The 19,393-nt window shown below is 48.5% G+C and overlaps 1 protein-coding gene across 5 annotated transcripts in view; it reads left to right on the forward strand.

Moving 5' to 3' along the window:
• The window catches only part of LOC125444477 (potassium voltage-gated channel subfamily C member 1-like), a 60,636-nt gene extending 42,166 nt beyond the window's left edge, over positions 1 to 18,470 (forward strand). The window contains exons 4-6 of one of the 5 annotated variants that reach the window (XR_007246215.1): positions 10,024 to 10,066; positions 12,609 to 12,664; positions 17,694 to 17,769. Coding sequence is in view for 3 of the 5 variants with exons in the window: in XM_048516907.1 (XP_048372864.1) it covers positions 17,694 to 17,827 (134 nt within the window). In the remaining 2 variants the exon portion in view is untranslated. Of the gene's footprint in view, positions 1 to 4,637; positions 4,754 to 10,023; positions 10,067 to 12,608; positions 12,665 to 17,693 lie in introns of those variants that run through there. The other 4 variants (XR_007246216.1, XM_048516910.1, XM_048516909.1 and 1 more) reach the window with 4 other exon arrangements.
• The last annotated feature ends 923 nt before the right edge of the window (positions 18,471 to 19,393 follow it).

Raw genomic sequence — 19,393 nt, forward strand, 5'->3', positions numbered from 1 at the left:
CTTCCTTCCTTCCTTCCTTCCTTCCTTCCTTCCTTCCTTCCTTCCTTCCTTCCTTCCTTCCTTCCTTTCTTCCTTTCTTTCTTTATCATCCTTCCTTCCTTTCTCTCTCTTTCTTTTTTCCTTCCTTCCTTCCTTCCTTCCTTCCTTCCTTCCTTCCTTCCTTCCTTCCTTCCTTCCTTCCTTCCTTCCTTCCTTCCTTCCTTCCTTCCTTCCTTCTCACTCCTTCTTTCTTTCTTTCGTTCTTTCTTTCTTTCTTTCTTTCTCTTCCTTCCTTTCTCTCTCTCTCTCTTTCTTTCTTTCTTTCTTTCTTTCTCTTCCTTCTTTTCTTTCCTATTTTCTTTCTTTCTTTCTTTCTTTCTTTCTTTCTTTCTTTCTTTCTTTCTTTCTTTCTTTCTTTCTTTCTTTCTTTCTTTCTTTCTTTCTTTTTCCTTCCTTCCTTCCCTCCCTCCCTCCCTCCCTCCTCTTTCTTTCTTTCTTTCTTTCTTCCTTTCTTTCTTTCTTTCTTTCTTTCTTTCTTTCTTTCTTTCTTTCTTTCTTTCTTCCTTTCTCTCTCTCTCTTTCTTTCTTTCTTTCTTTCTTTCTCTTCCTTCTTTTCTTTCCTATTTCCTTCCTTCCTTCCTTCCTTCCTTCCTTCCTTCCTTCCTTCCTTCCTTCCTTCCTTCCTTCCTTCCTTCCTTCCTTCCTTCCTTCCTTCCTTCCTTCCTTCCTCTCTTTCTTTCTTTATCTTCCTTCCTTCCTTCCTTCCTTCCTTCCTTTCTTCCTTCCTTCCTTCCTTCCTTCCTTCCTTCCTTCCTTCCTTCCTTCCTTCCTTCCTTCCTTCCTTCCTTCCTTCCTTCCTTCCTTCCTTCCTCTCTTTCTTTCTTTATCATCCTTCCTTCCTTCCTTCCTTCCTTCCTTCCTTCCTTCCTTCCTTCCTTCCTTCCTTCCTTCCTTCCTTCCTTCCTTCCTTCCTTCCTTCCTTCCTCTCTTTCTTTCTTTATCTTCCTTCCTTCCTTCCTTCCTTCCTTCCTCTCTTTCTTTCTTTATCATCCTTCCTTCCTTCCTTCCTTCCTTCCTTCCTTCCTTCCTTCCTTCCTTCCTTCCTTCCTTCTTTCTTTCTTTCTTTCTTTCTTTCTTTCTTTCTTTCTTTCTTTCTTTCTTTCTTTCTTTCTTTCTTTCTTTCTTTCTTTCTTTCTTTCGGAGGCCTGGACTTGGTCCCTGACCAAAGCAATGGAACTTTTAGACAAGGGAGGGAACATATAGCTTCCATGCAGTTGTCCCCAGATTTGATCCCTAGAATTTCCTGCCTTAAAGCAACTTTGTTAAATATGGTTATTGGCCATTCAAAAGATGAGAGAACCAGGATGGAGCAAAGAGCAGTGAAACTGACCTACGCCATGTGCCCCAAAGCAAGATAAGCTTACTTGGAGGTTGCCACCCTGTTTGCTGTGGAAAGAACGTGTACAGCTGATGACGTTATATGAAAAGTTCAGGCAGTCGTCCCTTTCAAGAGAGAAAAAGCCCCAAATGTCTGTGCAGTTTTCTTTCAGCTATACCCATTAAAACTGGCCCCTCACCGATTAAAATTGGCCTCCACGGATTAGTCAACAACAGCACCAGTTGATTTATCTATCAGTAAAACTGATGAAAGCTTAAAAGCTTTATTAAAGCTGGAGTAGGTGCTAAAGGAGGATATGCGAGGCAGAGAACGTGCAGAGCTAATGACATTATATGAAAAGTACAGGCAATCATCCCTTTTCAGCGGAAAAAAAAATCCCCAAAGGAATGGTATCATAATACTTCATTAGAACCAAATGAAAGCCACAAATAGCAAGCTAATTCCAGATCGGTAGCGGCATTTATAAAAGCAAAATAAAACAGGAGTCCAGCGGCACTTTCAAGACTAAGACTAGATATATTCTAAGCTAGGCGAGAGCTGATCTGAGGCCCTTTCCGCACCTGCAGAATAATGCACATTCAATCCACTTTCACAATTGTTTGCAAGTGGATTTTGCTCTTCCGCACAGTAAAATCCAGCTGCAAAGTGCATTGAAAGTGGACTGAAAGTGCATTATTCTGCATGTGTGGAAGGTAACAAAGGGCTTTTACTTGTGCTCGACTTACCCCCCCCCCCCCCCCACGATTTTCTTGGCAATTGATCCACAATCCCTTGGATCAGTTCAGGCATCCTTCTGCCTTCCCTCAGCCTTTTCACAGTTGTGGAGTCAGCTCATTTTCTTCTGCACCCTGTTTTATTTGGGGGGCATGCTTCTATTGCTATATCAATATCATTGTCAATATACCACTGTAATGATAGGTCAAACAGGTTTTCTTAATTCCCAGGGTTTTTTTTTTTTAAGTCTAGCCCCTTCCATCACAGACTTATAAGGAAAAAGACATCTCCCTGCAAGGAAAACTGGTTAGAAACTTACTATTATAATGGCATGACAACGGTATAGTATCTTTTTTTTTTCTTTTAAAGGAGTCTCTAAAATGAAACTACTTGTCCTCAAGGTGGAAGGGGAGAGAGAGAATGGTTTGACCACCACAGGCCATTCATTGAAAAGTGGGCGGAGATAGGGGAAGGTGGGTGGAGATAGGGGAAGGTGGGTGGAGATAGGGAATAGTGGGTGGAGATAGGGGAAAGTGGGTGGAGATAGGGAATAGTGGGTGGAGATAGGGGAAAGTGGGTGGAGATAGGGGAAGGTGGGTGGAGATAGGGGAAAGTGGGTGGAGATAGGGGAAGGTGGGTGGAGATAGGGGAAGGTGGGTGGAGATAGGGAATAGTGGGTGGAGATAGGGGAAAGTGGGTGGAGATAGGGGAAGGTGGGTGGAGATAGGGGAAGGTGGGTGGAGATAGGGAATAGTGGGTGGAGATAGGGGAAGGTGGGTGGAGATAGGGGAAAGTGGGTGGAGATAGGGAATAGTGGGTGGAGATAGGGGAAAGAGGGTGGAGATAGGGAATAGTGGGTGGAGATAGGGAATAGTGGGTGGAGATAGGGGAAAGTGGGTGGAGATAGGGGAAAGTGGGTGGAGATAGGGAATAGTGGGTGGAGATAGGGGAAAGTGGGCGGAGATAGGGGAAAGAGGGTGGAGATAGGGGAAAGTGGGTGGAGATAGGGAATAGTGGGTGGAGATAGGGGAAGGTGGGTGGAGATAGGGGAAGGTGGGTGGAGATAGGGGAAAGTGGGTGGAGATAGGGGAAAGTGGGTGGAGATAGGGGAAAGTGGGTGGAGATAGGGAATAGTGGGTGGAGATAGGGGAAGGTGGGTGGAGATAGGGGAAGGTGGGTGGAGATAGGGAAAAGTGGGTGGAGATAGGGGAAAGTGGGTGGAGATAGGGAATAGTGGGTGGAGATAGGGGAAAGTGGGTGGAGATAGGGGAAGGTGGGTGGAGATAGGGGAAGGTGGGTGGAGATAGGGAATAGTGGGTGGAGATAGGGGAAAGTGGGTGGAGATAGGGGAAAGTGGGTGGAGATAGGGGAAAGAGGGTGGAGATAGGGGAAAGTGGGTGGAGATAGGGGAAAGTGGGTGGAGATAGGGGAAAGTGGGTGGAGATAGGGGAAAGTGGGTGGAGATAGGGAAAAGTGGGTGGAGATAGGGGAAAGTGGGCAGGACAACTCCTCCCCCCCCACACACACACTGAAACACTACACCTGAGATAAACAATGACTCAAAATCATCTTCCAGAAAAAGAGCGGGGTAAAAGTGGTCCCAGAAGAAATGGAAGCCCCCTTTCCAAAAAAAACCCTAGGCGGAAAAGCCCAATATTTATTCAGGCATCAGCTTTTGTTAGGCAGATGTTCACCTCACCTTGACCTTCTCTCCTAAATTTATATGGAGAAAATCGGGACCAGGAAACTCACAAAAAAACAAAAACAAAAATACCACCGGCTAGGCAGACAAGCATCCCAGATTAACAAAACAAAAAAAATCCCAATCCCTTTCTTGAACAGCAGTACACATCGGAAACAAAGTTTGTTTCCCCTTCCTCAAACATTTTAAAAAAGATTTCAAAATCTGGTTATTCAGAGGAGCCTCCCCCTCCATGCAAAGGCAAGAACCAGGCATTCTGTGAGAGGAAACTGAGCGTGAATGGATTGTGGCCGGGCGGAGGCTAGAACATCTGGACCCTTTGGGAGATGAGAGTTTGGGACTAGGATCTGAGGGAGTCTGAATATGTGAGGATGGGTAATGAGTTAGACTGCAGTGGTGGTGAACCTTTGGCACTCCAGATGTTATGGACTACAATTCCCATCAGCCCCTTCCAGCATGGCCAATTGGCCATGTTGGAAGGGGCTAATGGGAATTGTAGTCCATAACATCTGGAGTGCCAAAGGTTCACCACCACGGAGTTAGGGTAAGATAAGTGGAAGCTAGGACTCCTGAGATCTCTGAGGAAGAGCAGTTGACTGGATCAGCTTGGGAGTCAGGAGTCCCGGTTCATCTCGAGAAGTGGGCGGGTGGATCTTCGCAGCAGCACCTTCCACTCTGTCATCACACATGCCCATCTTCTGTGCCTCCTCCTCACACCGCCTCTGTCTGTTTCTCCCACCCTTGCCCCCTGTTCATCTCCATCCATTGCTCCCGCCCCCTCCCTCCCTTTTCCTTCCTCTCCTTGCTGCATACTCAAATCCTGGAGCCCCATAGAAGCTTCGGGCCACCTGCACCAGTGACCATCTGACTCCCTCCGCTTACACCTCCTGAGTACCTGCATGACTACAGTATGCCAACACCCAGCCCCTTAGAAGCATAGGTAGGATGTGCCCGGAATGGCTAAGAGTAGTAAACCCTTACATCCCTTCCCTCCCTCCTCACAGCCTCCCATTGCACTAACTCTTTGCTGAAGCCCTGCTTAGCCACACATCCTACCATCAGGAGTTGCCCGTGCACAGGCAACAACTAAGAAGCTAGGATCCCACGTGATATGTGTAGCTCCGTTAGGTCCTGCCACGTAGATTGGGGGACTGAAGAAGATGAAGAAGAGGAGTTTGGATTTATACCCCACCTTTCTCTCCTGTAAGGAGACTCAAAGGGAGCTTACAAGGTCCTTCCCCTTCCTCTCCCACACAGCAGACACCTTGGCCGAGGGGGGCTGAGAGGAGTTCTAGTATGAACAGACTTTGTGACTAGCCCAAGGTTGCCCAGCAGGAATGTGGGAGATGGATAGAGGCTTGTCTGAGTTCACTTAGAATAGAGCCTCATACTCACTCAGGTGGAGGGGTGGGAATCAAACCCGGTTCTCCAGATTAGAATCCCCCTGCTCTTAACTACTACACACGCTGGCTCTGAAGGACTGAGGAGTTTCGTGGGAACCCTACAGTGAAAAGAAACTTGCCTCTTGTGGCCATTTCCAATGGGGAAATGGGCAACAGGCAGGCAGGCAAGCATGGCACGCAATGGGAGAAGGCTAAAGTCCCTTCTGTTCTCCATCCCCCAAACAAGCTGAACTGGGCCCTGAATAGCTGAGGAACATTATATGTGAGGAACATTATATGTGACTGTAAAATGGACTGGGGATTCTCCTACCTGACTCATGTCACATGCATCATATAATGTTGACCTAAGGTTGCCCATTTATTCAGTAATGCCAGCATGGTGTAAAGATTAAGAGCAGGCTGGCTCTAATCTGGAGAACCGGGTTTGATTCTTCACTCCACTTGCATGAAAGTGGTGGACTCTTCCATTCTAGTAGAACCAGATGTGTTTCTGCCTCCTGCATTCCTGCTGGGATGACTCTTGGAGCCAATCACAGTTGTGCTCTTTAAAGGGAATTCCCTCATTACCCAAATGCACTTGTTCAGGTACCTGTTATGGGAGAGGAAGAGGCAAAGCGGAGCTTGTAGGCCACCTTGAGTCTCTCACACAGAAGGCTATACATCCAAACTTCTTCTTTCCAGCGATTAAGGGGCAGAGGTGTTCCTGGGTCAGCCGTGCATGGAGGTGTAAAGAGGGATTCCTTTTAGAGCAGCGGCCATTTAGACACTTCTTGAGTCAAGACTAGTACTGCTGCTTATGAAAAAGATTCCATCCCTTCCGACATTTGTGTGGATGAAAATAGAGGAGGTGCCAGTTGTGACATCTCTATTTACCATGCCCAGTGTACGCCTTCTGCATTATATTGACAGTAGGCGTAATGGCTAAGAAAGCAGGGTGCAATTCTAATCTGGAGGAACCGGATTTGATTCCCCGCTCTGACCACTTGAGTTCTGGAGGCTTATCTGGGGAATTCAGATTAGCCTGTGCACTCCCACACACGCCAGCTGGGTGACCTTGGGCTAGTCACAGTTCTTCTGAGCTCTCTCAGCCCCACCTACCTCACAGGGTGTTTGTTGTGAGGGGAAGGGCAAAAGAGATTGTAAGCTTCCCTTTGAGTCTCCTACAGGATATAAAGGGGGATAAAAATCCAAGCACAAATAGCCCTCTTCTTCACTTCTAAGGCACACACGCATCTTGCGTGGGCTGCATCGCCTCCACCATTTTGAAAGCCAATACGGTGCTTACACTCCTGCCCAAACACGGGATTGCCTTGCAGTATGTTGCCAACAGTTCTGAATCAACCCTGGAAGCCGCAGTGCTTGAAAAGGCATGGCTGTGCACGCCGAATGCCCTTTGTGCATGTACGCTAGAAACAAGATGCATCCACTACCCATCCCACCATCTTAAAACTATACTTTCCAAAGAAGCTAGAGCAGTGATGGCGAACCTTTGGCACTCCAGATGTTATGGACTACAATTCCCATCAGCTCCTGCCAGCATAGTCAATTGGCCATGCTGGCAGGGGCTGATGGGAATTGTAGTCCATAACATCTGGAGTGCCAAAGGTTCGCCAGCACGGAGCTAGAGTATGGGGAGATGACCCCCAAGGAACTGCAGGTCTAGCATGACACATGAACGAAATTTTAATAAGGGACGCTCGAAAGGCAGGGACAAAACGGGAGAGAGGTTTATGAGGAGCAAGTTATAAAATAAAGGAGAGACACTATTAAATAAGGGTCCTTGGGCGGAGGTAAAGTTCCTTTTGGTGGCTCATTTCTTCCCTCAGTTGAGGCAGCGCTCAGAAGCATGGCGGAAAAGCAGCCTAGTCCACCAGGGGGTAGTTTTGTGGCAGGCGGGGGCGGCACAGCCGCGCCACCGCCAAAGAGGAACGGGGAGGTGTGGGAAGGAGGGAAAACACAAAAAACTGAGCAAAGCTCCCGAACTCACCGTTCCAGTCCAGCGGGCTGTGCATGCATTTTTGCTGGCATATGTCCCTGGCAGCAAAAGGGAGCATTCCTGGGCTGGAAGCTCTCAAGAAGCTGGCTAAAGTTGGCTCCCCACCCCAAGGATTGTCCCCATCGGGGTCTGGCAGAGGAGCACCGATGCACTCTGGCATGGCAATGCAGAGCCACACAGCTCCCTGGCACCAATATAAGTTGCTCCCACAATGGTGTAAGTCAGTGGTTCTCAACCTTCCTAATGCCGCGACCCTTTAATATAGCTCCTCGTGTTGTGGTGACCCCCAACCCTAACGTTTATCCATTTTACAGAGGGAGAACACTGATGCAGAGAGTCTTAGGCGGCCCCTGTGAAAGGGTCGTTTGACCCCCAAAGGGGTCCTGACCCCCAGGTTGAGAACCACTGGTGTAAGTAAGTTTCACTTAAACCACTTGGACTGGCAGTTATGTCAACGGCAGGATTGCGCCAGCCGCACAGCCCTTTCAGTCCACCCGTGGATTGCACTTTTAGGTGGATTCCGAGATTTGGCGCTATCAACTTAAGTTCAGAGGCTGCATTCGACGTCTAGAGGTGCTCTGCACAGCACCACTCGGGATCGCACCGTGGTTTTGTACCAGCTTCGCCCCGTGTAACGGTCAAATTTCCGACTCAAGTTGGGAACTTCTACTTTTTCAGGGAACCACGCTCGAACTCAGTTCGATTCCAGTAAAGTGCGGAATCTCTGGTGCCAGGAGTCCCCCATTCAGCCAATCACAGCTGAGTGTTTCGGGCATGCGTACAGGTGGCCAATCAAAAAACACCACCTTTGTCCCTCCATTCCTGTGGCAGTTTTTTTAATAACGTGTGTGGGGATAGACGGAACATGGTCGTAGAACAGCAGCCAATCGGAATGGAGCAGCGAAGAGGCACAGGATGATTCCGCCCTCCGAGCTGGGATCAAGCTGGTTGCAGTGGGGAACAACAATGGCTTCGACCTAGGTCCGTAGCCTTCTCAGGGAACTGGGTCGAACCTATTTTACTCATGTGCGGAATCGCCCTTAGAGTTCCAGGGTTCCAGACCTTTCGTTCCTTTTGTTGGTCTTCTTCATGATTAGAGAAACCAAAATAATTTATTCAGGTTGCCGAATTTCGTCACTCCCGCTCCTCCCAATTTTTGCATTTCTGGGGTAACCTGGCAAAAAACGTAACCCCCCAAATGATCCAGACCTGTGGGTTAAAAACCACGGCTGTTGACTAGTGATATGCATAAGATTACAGCCTTTGACTGTATTCATCCGAGTGTTTGTTTCTGACCAGAACAAGTCAGGAGGCCCCTTCTCACGTGCAGACACTGGAAACTTGCCCGTTTCGAACACAACTGCAATTCATTGTCATATCCAAAGTGAGCGAAATGGCAAGCTGTGGTTTGTTCTTTTGCCTGCAAACCAGGATCCTTAAATCACAGATTTAGAACCCTGATTTGCCAGAGAAGGACACAATTTGTCACGCCCATCAAGCAAACCTTGGTTAGTTACAAACAGAGAACTCTCCAGGGTGCTTGGGAGCGGAGAGGACTTCCTGGCTGTTTCTGATCACATACAAACAAAGGTTTGTTCATGACATTGGAAGGCAGTAATAGTTCAATTAGAAAAGACTAGGGCCGTGGTGGCGAACCTTTGGCACTCCAGATGTTATGGACTACAGTTCCCATCAGCCCCTGCCAGCATGGTCAATTGGCCATGCTGGCAGGGGCTGATGGGAATTGCAGTCCATAACATCTGGAGTGCCAAAGGTTCACCACCACTGGACTAGGGGATTAAAGCAGCCCCCACCCTCAAGTCACCTCTCCCGTAGCCTCCAGTGTGTTGTAGTGGTTAAGAGCAGGTGGATTCTAATCTGGAGAACCAGGTTTGACTCCCCACGCCTCCACCTGAGTGGCAGAGGCTTATCTGGTGAACCAGATGTGTTTCCGCACTCCTACATTCCTGTTGGGTGACCTTGGGCTAGTCACGGTTCTTCGGAACTCTCTCAGTCCCTCCCCACAAGGAAGAGGAAGGGAAAGGAGCTTGTAAGCCACCTTGAGTCTCCTTACAGGAGAGAAAGGTGGGGTATAAATCCAAACTCCTCCTCCTCTTCCTCCTCTATAATACAGGCTGCCCTACCTGCTCGGATCCTGTCTGCTTTTGTGGGTGGGGGGGGGACCTTTTCCATGTGAACTTTTCGCCCCACCTTTCATACTTGTAAGCACATGAAAACCCCTCACAACACTCCCCTGTGTCCCATGTGCTCGTGGCTTGATTTCATATTCTCTGTTTTCATTTTCAGGGCAAATATTGCACCTGTCGGAAGAAGGGGAACACGAGGGAGGCCTTCCGTGTCTCCGATTTTAAGAACACCCATAGAGACGCAGAGTATTTTTTGTATTTGTGGGGAGAGGGGCCAAAGTTGCGCTCCAAAGAGACAAAAGTTTTTCCAAAAAAAGAGAGCCCTGGAAACAGGCATAATTGGAGGAAGATCGGAAAGAATGAGGCCCCTTCCGCACATGCAGAATAATCCACTTTCAATCCACTTTGAAGCTGGATTTGACTTTGCGGAAGAGCAAAATCCACTTGCAAACAATTGTGAAAGTGGATTGAATGTGCATTGTTCTGCATGTACAGAAGGGGCTCGAGAGATGACAAAATGAGGTCCCCGGGGGGCAGAGGAATGCTGATTTGTTTTAGGAAATAGGGTGAAATCAAAGGGGGTACAGCGATTCATAAAGTTTGGGCTCCCCCCGTGTTCTCCTTAAAGACGGGCTGCACCAATATTTGATTCCAATTAATGCCCCATTTCATACGTCTTGTAGGGTCCACCCTGTATTCTCGTAACGCCCCGACCGCGTGAGCCAGGTACGTAACCCAACGCACCCATCCCAGGTCTATCTTGTTACTATGCACCTTTTTGGGGTACATCTTCATTTTTCCCACGCAGACCCAGCTGTTGATCTTTCGAGGGGCCCGACATCTCTCTTGCCCATCTCCACAGTCTGATGCATGTATCCGTTTCTTGTACATGATATGTCGAGTGGGTTATGGTTGGAGGAGGACATCAAGGAGAAACCTTTAAAGCGGCCTTGCAAATAAGTCAACACAAGTTGTTGGACCCCGTTTCTTTTACTCGCCTCTTTGCCCTAACAAGCCAATTATTACTTGGTGGCTTAAAAGAAACGAACAATTCAGATTTAGTAAAGCTTTCCTTCCTGGTCACCTGCATATAGTTCTCACTTGCCAGTGGTTACCAGGTAAAAGACTATTTACACGTCTGCCTTTCAGGTTTCCCAGAACTGGCTACACATCCTCCTTTCCCCCATCAGGTTGTTCCCTGGTTTAATGAACGTCCAATTGATCTGGTGTAAAATACCCACCTGTGCAAATATCGTGGCTTCGCTCCTCTGCCCATTTACCATTCTGATATTCCCTTGTGGGTGAAAAAGGTTATGAGTCCAACCCGTGGTTTCCCCGTGGGCGAATTGCCCAAATTATGAAAATGAGGCCTCTACACCTTAGTTCTCTGCACCTGCAAAGCCTCTTGTAAGTGCAAAGGAGATAAAGGTGTGTGCCTCGCTTTGGTCATAACAACAAATGTGTGTGTAGCCCATTCTGCACAACGCCAATAAAATGTTTTCAGGTCGCAAAACGAAAAGTTTTGGGGTGGAATTCCGTAGTTTCCCCCCTAAAATGTTGCAAAACGTCTTATTTTTCTTGAAAAAAGTATTATTTCAAAAATGCTAAAATCGGTAGGGTTTTTTTTCCCTGAAGTTATTTTGAAAACGTTTCTTGCTTGCTGTGCAAAGCAGGCAAAGTTTTATTTTTCCCGCCCAACTGTTTCCGTTTTGTGAGCTGCTTGCGCCTGCCGTTTTCTGCCGCTTCGGGATTCTCGGTGCCCCAGCCCGGGACGTTTCATCTGCTTGCAGCACATCCGCCCATCATTTCCATCTAAAAAGTTCACGAATGAAGTTGTTTGCACTGCCGATTCGGCGCACGTGTCGTTGTTCCTGTTGTGTTTTGAGGGAGATGTCTTCGAAACTATGAAGACATACAACGAGAATTAGCAGTATGTGCATATTTCAAGTATTAGTAGCTTTAAAGACACCTCCCTAAAAAAAACCCCAAAAAGAAAAACAACACGTGCGCCAAATTGGCAGTGAAAATTAACTTTGTTCGTGTACTTTTTAGACAGAAATGGTAGTTAGGTGAGCTCGTAGAGGCGTTATCTAGGGAAAATGTAGCCCGATGCAAAATCTGAGTTTTCCGTCCCCCCACCCCCGCTCCACGTATGGGCGGCTGCCCTCCCCTACCACGACCAAACATAGTTTTTTTGCACCAGGTCTTAAAGTCAGTGTCTGGATCCGGGGGGGGGGGGAGGAGGGATGTGGGGAGCAATTTCCCGGGCCCGCACGTGACTAAATAGCCACAACCTGGGGGCATTTGAACCCTTACATCTCCCTGGGCAGTACGCCCCTGGCCCCAAGCAGAGGAAACCTCTGCTTGGGAACCTGCAAATGGTGGGTGGAGAATCCCGAAGTGACAAAAAATGACAGGCACAAACTGCTCACAAAATGGAAGCGAGAGCTGTGACTTTGTGGGGGGGGGGAGCCAGGTGAAAACGTTTTGAGGTGAAACACTTTATTTGACTGCGCTGTGCGGACAAAAGAAAAGCCAAAACGTTCCTTTTTAAAACATCTGCAAGACATTTTATTTGTGTCATGAGGAATGGGCGTGTGTCTGGATGTGTGCATGCGATGCAAGTGGGAGTGCAAAGGAGGTAAGTGTGAACCTGGGTACCAGGTGAGATACTGCAGTGCCTCTGCATGCCGGAGAATCTCTGTGAGCATCAAGCGCTCCATCTGCACATGCAAAACCTAGCGAGCAAATGAACGGAGAGTGGACAAACGCAAGGCTGTTTTGCCCGTCTGCATTTGTATGCGCTTGCCTGTTCGCAGGTAAGCCTATTTCTGCACATGCAAATAGGGTAAATGTGCAACCTGCACACGGTTGCGCATGATTTGGACTACCTGCGCTTGCAAACGGAAGAGTGCCTCACCTCTTTAAGTTTCTGTTTTGCACAAACTGACGTCTGTGTCGGGCATTCCCTCATGTATGAAACTGTGCTTGAACTGTGCAAATGGAACAAGGTGCAAGAAGACATTCGTGCAATGAAAGCACCTGGCAGTGGGGGGGAACATGCATATTGCACAGGCTGTTTTCCCTTTCCTTCCTCTCGTGTGCAAGAGAAGGCGAGTTGCCTCGATTGCTTGGGGGAGGGGGGAGTCACTTTTCTCGTGCGCACAGCGGAGGGAAACAGCGATGCCCTTTGCCGCTCGTGCAAGCTGCCCTGCTTAGCTTTTCCAGCACGGTGTGACCCGGTCTCCGTGTCTTTCTCTGTCCCCAGCTCTGATTACCGCCTGAGACTGGCTGGGCAGCTCCAGTGGCCCCCCCCGGAGGCAGGTCAGCCCTGCGCACTGCTTTCAATCCAATCTCAGTGTGTTGTTTGTTGTCTTTGGTCCTGGGTTGGGGGCTGCCAAGAGGATGGGAAAGGAGGCCTCGGAGCTTTGGCTCTGCGCACAAAGGTCAAGTTTCTCCACCTTGCTCAGAGCTGGAAGAAGGGTAGCGGTTCCTGCAGGGATTCGTGTGCATAGTGCCAAGATGCAAGTGCTTCTGGGTGGAGCATCTCTTCCACATGGTGTCGTGGTTAAGAGCAGGTAGATTCTAATCTGGAGAACCGGGTTTGATTCCTTGCTCCTCCAACTGAGTGGCAGAGGCTTATCTGGTGAACCAGATGCGTTTCCGCACTTCTACATACCTGCCGCATGACCTTGGGCTAGTCACAGTTCTCTCAGAACTCTCTCAGCTCCACCTACCTCACGAGGTGTCTGTTGTGGGGAGAGGAAGGGGAAGGAGCTTGTAGGCCACCTTGAGTCTCCTCACAAAAGAGAAAGGTGGGATATAAATCCAAATTCTTCTTCTTCTTCTTCTTCTTCTTCTTCTTCTTCTTCTTCTTCTTCTTCTTCTTCTTCTTCTTCTTCTTCTTCTTCTTCTTCTTCTTCTTCTTCTATCCAGTTTGACTAAGAGATGAGGTGACGATAACTTTCCAAGGATTGGGAAACTGGGCCTTTTCTTGCAGAAGGTTTCATGCAATGCTCTGATGGGGAAAGCACATTACTCCTGTGTTGCGTTTTGCAAATATTCAGTAATATGCGCTAATGATTGACAAATGCATGCTATGTGCAAAGCACATGTGGTGACATGTTCTCTATGTACAACGTGAAGCATGGCATCATGTGTTCGCATGGCATAGGAGTCCACGTGACACAGGCTCCTATCTATGGGTCACACGCTTTCTGTGCACGTGTGCCTACATTATGCAGCATTCATAATGCTACTCCAGCCTTCATGCGCTGGAAATATATAGTGTGTGTATTTCATGTGACACACCCATGTGCAATATGTTATTTTTTATCTCTTTGTAACATTTCTATGATACTTTTCCTCTTGATTGAGGATCCCCAAGGGCACAAATATTTTAAAAATTCAAACATTAAAAAGCATTTAAAATACAAACACACACCATGTTGTACCATGTCTAGGATTTGTGCAGCCTACGTGTTTATTAGCTTCAGAGAGCCAGCGTGGTATAGTGGTTAAGAGCGGTAGATTCTTATCTAGTGAACTGGATTTGTTTCCCTGCTCCTACACATGAAGCCTGCTGTGTGACCTTGGGCCGGTCACAGTTCTCTCAGGACTCTCTCAGCCCCACCTACCTCACAAGATGTCTGTTGTGAAGAGAGGAAGGGAAAGGAGCTTGTAAGCCACCTTGAGTCTCCTTACAGGAGAGAAAGGCAAGGTATAAATCCAAACTACTACTACTACTTCTCTTCCTCCTCCTCCTCTTCTTCTTCTTCTTCTTCTCCTCCTCCTCTCCTCCTCCTCCTCTTCTTCTCCTCCTCCTCCTCCTCTTCCTCCTCTTCTTTCTTCTACTCCTCCTCCTCCTCTCCTTCTCCTTCTCCTCCTCCTCCTCTTCTCTTCCTCCTCCTCCTCCTCCTCCTCCTCAATTCTCAATCACACAACATAGGGGCTACACGCTATCCCCCATCTGGAACATTGACTTCCTTCTCCTTCTCCTCCTCCTCCTCTTCTCCTCCTCCTCCTCCTCTTCTTCTTCTCCTTCTCCTCCTCCTTCTCCTCCTCCTCCTCCTCCTCCTCCTCCTCCTCTTCTCCTCCTCCTCCTCCTCTTCTCCTCCTCCTCCTCCTCCTCTTCTTCTTCTTCTCCTCCTCCTTCTCCTCCTCAATGCTCAGTCACACAACATTGGGGCTACACGCTATCCCCCATCTGGAACATTGACTTCTGTTGCCTGTAAACAACCTGTATGAACATCTGTTACGATGCATGACTTGAACATACATTTTGTGTATGTATGTTTGTACATTCCTCCCATTCTACAAACATACACAGTCCATGTTCAGTTCTGCACATGCAGGTGTGACACCTTATACCCTTATGGGGTTCCCTTGATGGCATTCCAGTCAGTGCGTGCTATGTGATGAAATAGTCACCCTGTACAGCCAATGCTACCTACTTTGGCAGCTGTTCTCCAGGGTTTCTGTACCCACTGCTACCTGATCCTTTAAACTGGAGAGGCCAATGGATGGAAGCCGGGGTCTTTCCTCATGGCAAGCAGACGCCCTACCATTGAGCCACAGTGCCTTCCCAGCTTCTGCGACTACACCACGAGTAGAAACATCTCACTCATATATGACATGTGCATCACCATTTGGAGCGCCGTCAGTAGTACGCCGCTTGCCTCTTGTGCCAAACATCAACACAAGTCCTCATTCTGGTTTTACATTCAGCAGTGGTCCTATGCTGCCCCGGCCTGGCATAGGAGGCATGCAAGCATGAAATGTATGTTTTTCTTTGTATGGCGTGCATGGCTTTTGTGGAGCATATATCTGGGGGAGGGGAGTGGGAGGGGATTGGGAAGGCAAGCTTCCATAGAGAAGGAATAACTCTGAGGAAAGACAGCGCAGTTGCCGCTGGCAAAGAGATTTCCTGGATGTGTTGCTCTGTTTTCTAATGTGGAGGAGCACTCAGAGATACCCTTTCTCCCACCACCCTCCAAAGGATTTACCACACGTACTCTCCCCCCACAAAACACGTAGCGAAACCCTCGCTAATTCTTACATACTATTGTAAGGTACGTCGGTATTATTGTTCAATGAATTGTCGAAGGCTTTCACGGCCGGAATCACTTGGGTGCTGTGTGGTTTCCGGGCTGTATGGCCGTGTTCTAGCAGCATTCTCTCCTGACGTTTCGCCTGCATCTGTGGCTGGCATCTTCAGAGGATCTTCAGAGGATCTTCAGCCACAGATGCAGGCGAAACGTCAGGAGAGAATGCTGCTAGAACACGGCCATACAGCCCGGAAACCACACAGCACCCAAGGTATTATTGTTATTATCCCCGCTTTATAGATGGGAGAGAAATAGCGGCTTGCGCAAGCCACCCGGCGAGCCCAGTTCCAGTTAACCTTAGCTTCGGCATTGCGCCAAGCTGACCTTCTCTGGCGGGCTGCGTTGTTCCAAAAAGCAAGCCCTGCGAGTACGCTGCATCAAAATAAAACAGGATTGGCGCTTGAAAGACTAACAGATTTAAGCTTTCATGAGTCAGAGCTGTTGTCTTGGAAATCCTGCAGGGTCGCCAAAAGTCGGCTGTGACTTGACGGCAAAAAAATAAATGCTCGTGGCCACCACTGCAGTCTCTGGCAGTGAATTCCACATTTTTAGTTACTGATTTGAGTAATGTATTGTCACTTCGATATCCAGTTTTCAGCAAAATACGAATAGACACCTTTTTCCGCACTCCTCACTTTCCATGTGAGTGAGTGGACATGAATAAATACAGGCAAATCCCTAATCATGTCTCATAAGGTAGTTGTAGGGATGAAGGCTGCGGGAATCATGTCTGTTCCCCTGATGTCTTTTTTTGGGGGGTGGGGGTGGGATTAGGTAGTTAATAAATATCAAGCTGCTAGCCGTGGGTAGAAACAGACCAGTGTGTGCCAAGATTCCTGGATCTCTGTGGTTAAAAAAATAATGACCAATAATTCTAAGCAAAAGCAAGTCCAAAAGCTGGTGGGTTGGTGGGTAAGCAGACTGAAAGAACGTCGGAGAAGGTGCTAATTCCCCAAGCCTACAGGGCAGTTTTGGTTAGACGCCAAAAACCATAGTCCCGAGTTAACCTCAGGATGCAGGCACAGGCAATTGTAGTCTTTGCCTGAGGGAAAAGTGGAACCAAAGCCAAATCAGTAGCTTGATAGTCAGATGGAAACCTATCGGCCCCTTGTGTCTCTTAACCTTTACAGGACAGGAAACTACCGTACTATTTTCTGTCAGGTCTTCTGCGCTACTCTGGCAGCAGAAGCAAAATATGGAGGAGGGGTGTTTCTTTGATGCCATGACATCACTTCCGGTCATGCAGCCGCAACTGACATTACTTACGTGATGCTCTAGCAATCCCCCAAAACTCTACGGCAGGGGTCTTCAAACTATGACCCTCCAGATTTTCACAGACTACAATTCCCAAGAGCCCTACCACTTGGCCAGGCTGGCAGGGGCTGATGGGAATAGTAGTCCATAAACATCTGGAGGGCCATAGTTTGAAGACCCCTGCTCTACAGTAACACAAGAGAGTTATGGCGGATTGTTACAGCGTTGTGTCAAGGCTGTGATGTCACTTCCAGAAGTTATGGGAATGAATAGCACAGCGCAACAACCCCTTCCCCTATTTCTCCAACCCACACTCTCATGGGTTCTCAACCTTCCTCATGCCACGACCCTTTAATACTGTTCCTCACGTTGTGGTGACCCCCAACCATAAAATTGGTATATACAAAATATAAAAAGACCGTTTTCTGATGGTCTTAGGCAACCCCTGTGAAAGGGTCGTTCGACCCCCAAAGGGGTCGCGACCCCCAGGTTGAGAACCACTGGGCTACCAGCTTTCAGCCGGCAAACCTTATCTTCCTCAGTGACACCACAGAACAGCCAGAGCTCAAGGTAAGGAGTGGAAGGGAAAGGAGCTTGTCAGCCACCTTGAGTCTCCTTACAAGAGAGAAAGGTGGGATATAAATCCAAACTCTTCTTCTAAAAATAAGGCAACAAGGCTGGGAAATGCTTCTACTGAAGCTCTCAGAGAGCCATCAACAGTTGGGGGAGACAATTGCAGGTGATCCTCTAGGCCTCTTCCTTCCTTCCTTCCTTCCTTCCTCCCTCCCTCCCTCCCTTCCTGCCTTCCTGCCTTCCTCCCTCCCTCCCTCCCTCCCTCCCTTCCTTCCTTCCTTCCTTCCTTGTCCTCTGACAAGCTAGCGTGGTGGTAGAGGAAGGTCCCTGCAACCCAGCTTCCGGTTTTGAGACTCTTGGCGCGTAACATCTGACCTGCTGCCTTTTTCACTCCTCTCTGTCTCTCTCCTTCCTCACAGCACTCCCTGCAGGCTATGAGAAGTCCCACAGCCTGAACAGCATTACTGGACTGCGCCTGTCTCCGGCGCCCACCCCCTTCGGCTCGCCTGGTTCTGTCCGACGCCCCCGCTCGCCCATCCCTTCCATCTTATAGAGACACAGCAGGGATGCTTGGGGTTAGCTTGTCTGTTTGTTTCTCTCTTTTTTTTTTACAAAAAAAAAAACCGAAGAAGAAAAAAAAGAAAAAAAATAAGGTAATGCCAAAAAACAAAGCAAAGGGGGGGAAGGAAGAAAAAGAAAACGAAAACCGCCAAATGCATTGGAACAAAGACACAGCAGGACACGTCTCGCAGGTGACGTTGCACTAAAGTTTGCACTTTCTGGAGTGTCCATGAGAATCCCGAGGCCTGTAGCCGCCTGTCTCGGTGGCTGTGGGTCAGGAGTGGGACTCGAGAGCTTACTAGGGGAGAGGGCTGCTTTGCTCTGAAAATCCAAATACTCCGGAAGAAGGAGGAGAAGGTGGAGGTCGGTGGGAGAGGGACCCTGCAGGAAGGGGCCCAAAGCCCTCCCGCGTGTGTCGCCTGCACGTCTCCCCCTCTTCAACCTCACCGGATTGCACGCACGATAGTTCTCTGGTCCTGGCTTTGCGTTTTTATCTCTCTCTGTTCAGTGCTTCTTCCCTCTTCATCATGTTACTCAGGACTGTGATGAGCCATAGAGCTTAGTGATACCACTCCCCTCTCTCTCTCTCTCTCTCTCTCTCTCTCTCTCTCTCTCTCTTTCTCTCTCTCTCTCTCTTTCTCTCTCTCTCTCTCTTTCCTTCCTTCCTTCCTTCCTTCCTTCCTTCCTTCCTTCCTTCCTTCCTTCCTTCCTTCCTTCCTTCCTTCCTTCCTTCCTTCCTTCCTTCCTTCCTTCCTCCCTTCCTTCCTTCCTTCCCAGTTACACATCTCCCCTTCTGTCTCTCCTCCTGTGACATCTGCATTCAATTCATCTATTAGTCCCTTCTGACTTGTCCGATATGTTTGCCTGCCTACCCAGCGGTGGGATTCAAAAAATGTAACAACCGGTTGTTTGCAAGCACCATTTCAACAACCGGTTCTGCCGAAGTGGTGCGAACCGGCTGAATCCCACCACTGTGCCTACCGATCCCTACGAAAACCATCTCTCTGTCTGTCGAAGCCATGGTAGACATCCGTCCATCTGGTCTCTCTCTCTCTCCCTCTCTCTCTCCCCCTCTGTCCGTCCCCCGTTCTTCCTTACTGAGCGATTCTGGTTCTTTGAAAACATGGACCCTCCATGATCTCCCTTGGGAAGGCCACCCACCCATCTGCCTTGGGCCTCCTGGCTTTTCTTGGAATTGTTCTTTTTTTGTGCATGGATCTTCCACCAAATCACAGCAATAAGGTCAAGCGTTCCTTCTGCCTGGATGCATGATTTAAAAAACAAAAACAAAACACCCCGACTTTCCTATGATGTAGATATTCCAAGAACAATCGAGTTCCTACAGAAGAAGGAGCTGAGGGTAGGCATGGAGACCAGGACAGAACTGGGGAGCAGGAGATTCCAGCCCTGAAGTTGAACGCTTAGAGAGCCGGGCCTCTTCCTTTCCTTCTATCGCTTCCTCTCCTTTTTCTTCTGTTTCGTTCTGGCTTTCTCCCCCACCCCACCCCTTTCTCTGCACACAGAAAACGACAATGGAGCACTCCCCCCCACCCTTCCT

The sequence above is a fragment of the Sphaerodactylus townsendi genome, linkage group LG15 (genome assembly GCF_021028975.2).
Source record: "Sphaerodactylus townsendi isolate TG3544 linkage group LG15, MPM_Stown_v2.3, whole genome shotgun sequence".
Taxonomy (NCBI): domain Eukaryota; kingdom Metazoa; phylum Chordata; class Lepidosauria; order Squamata; family Sphaerodactylidae; genus Sphaerodactylus; species Sphaerodactylus townsendi.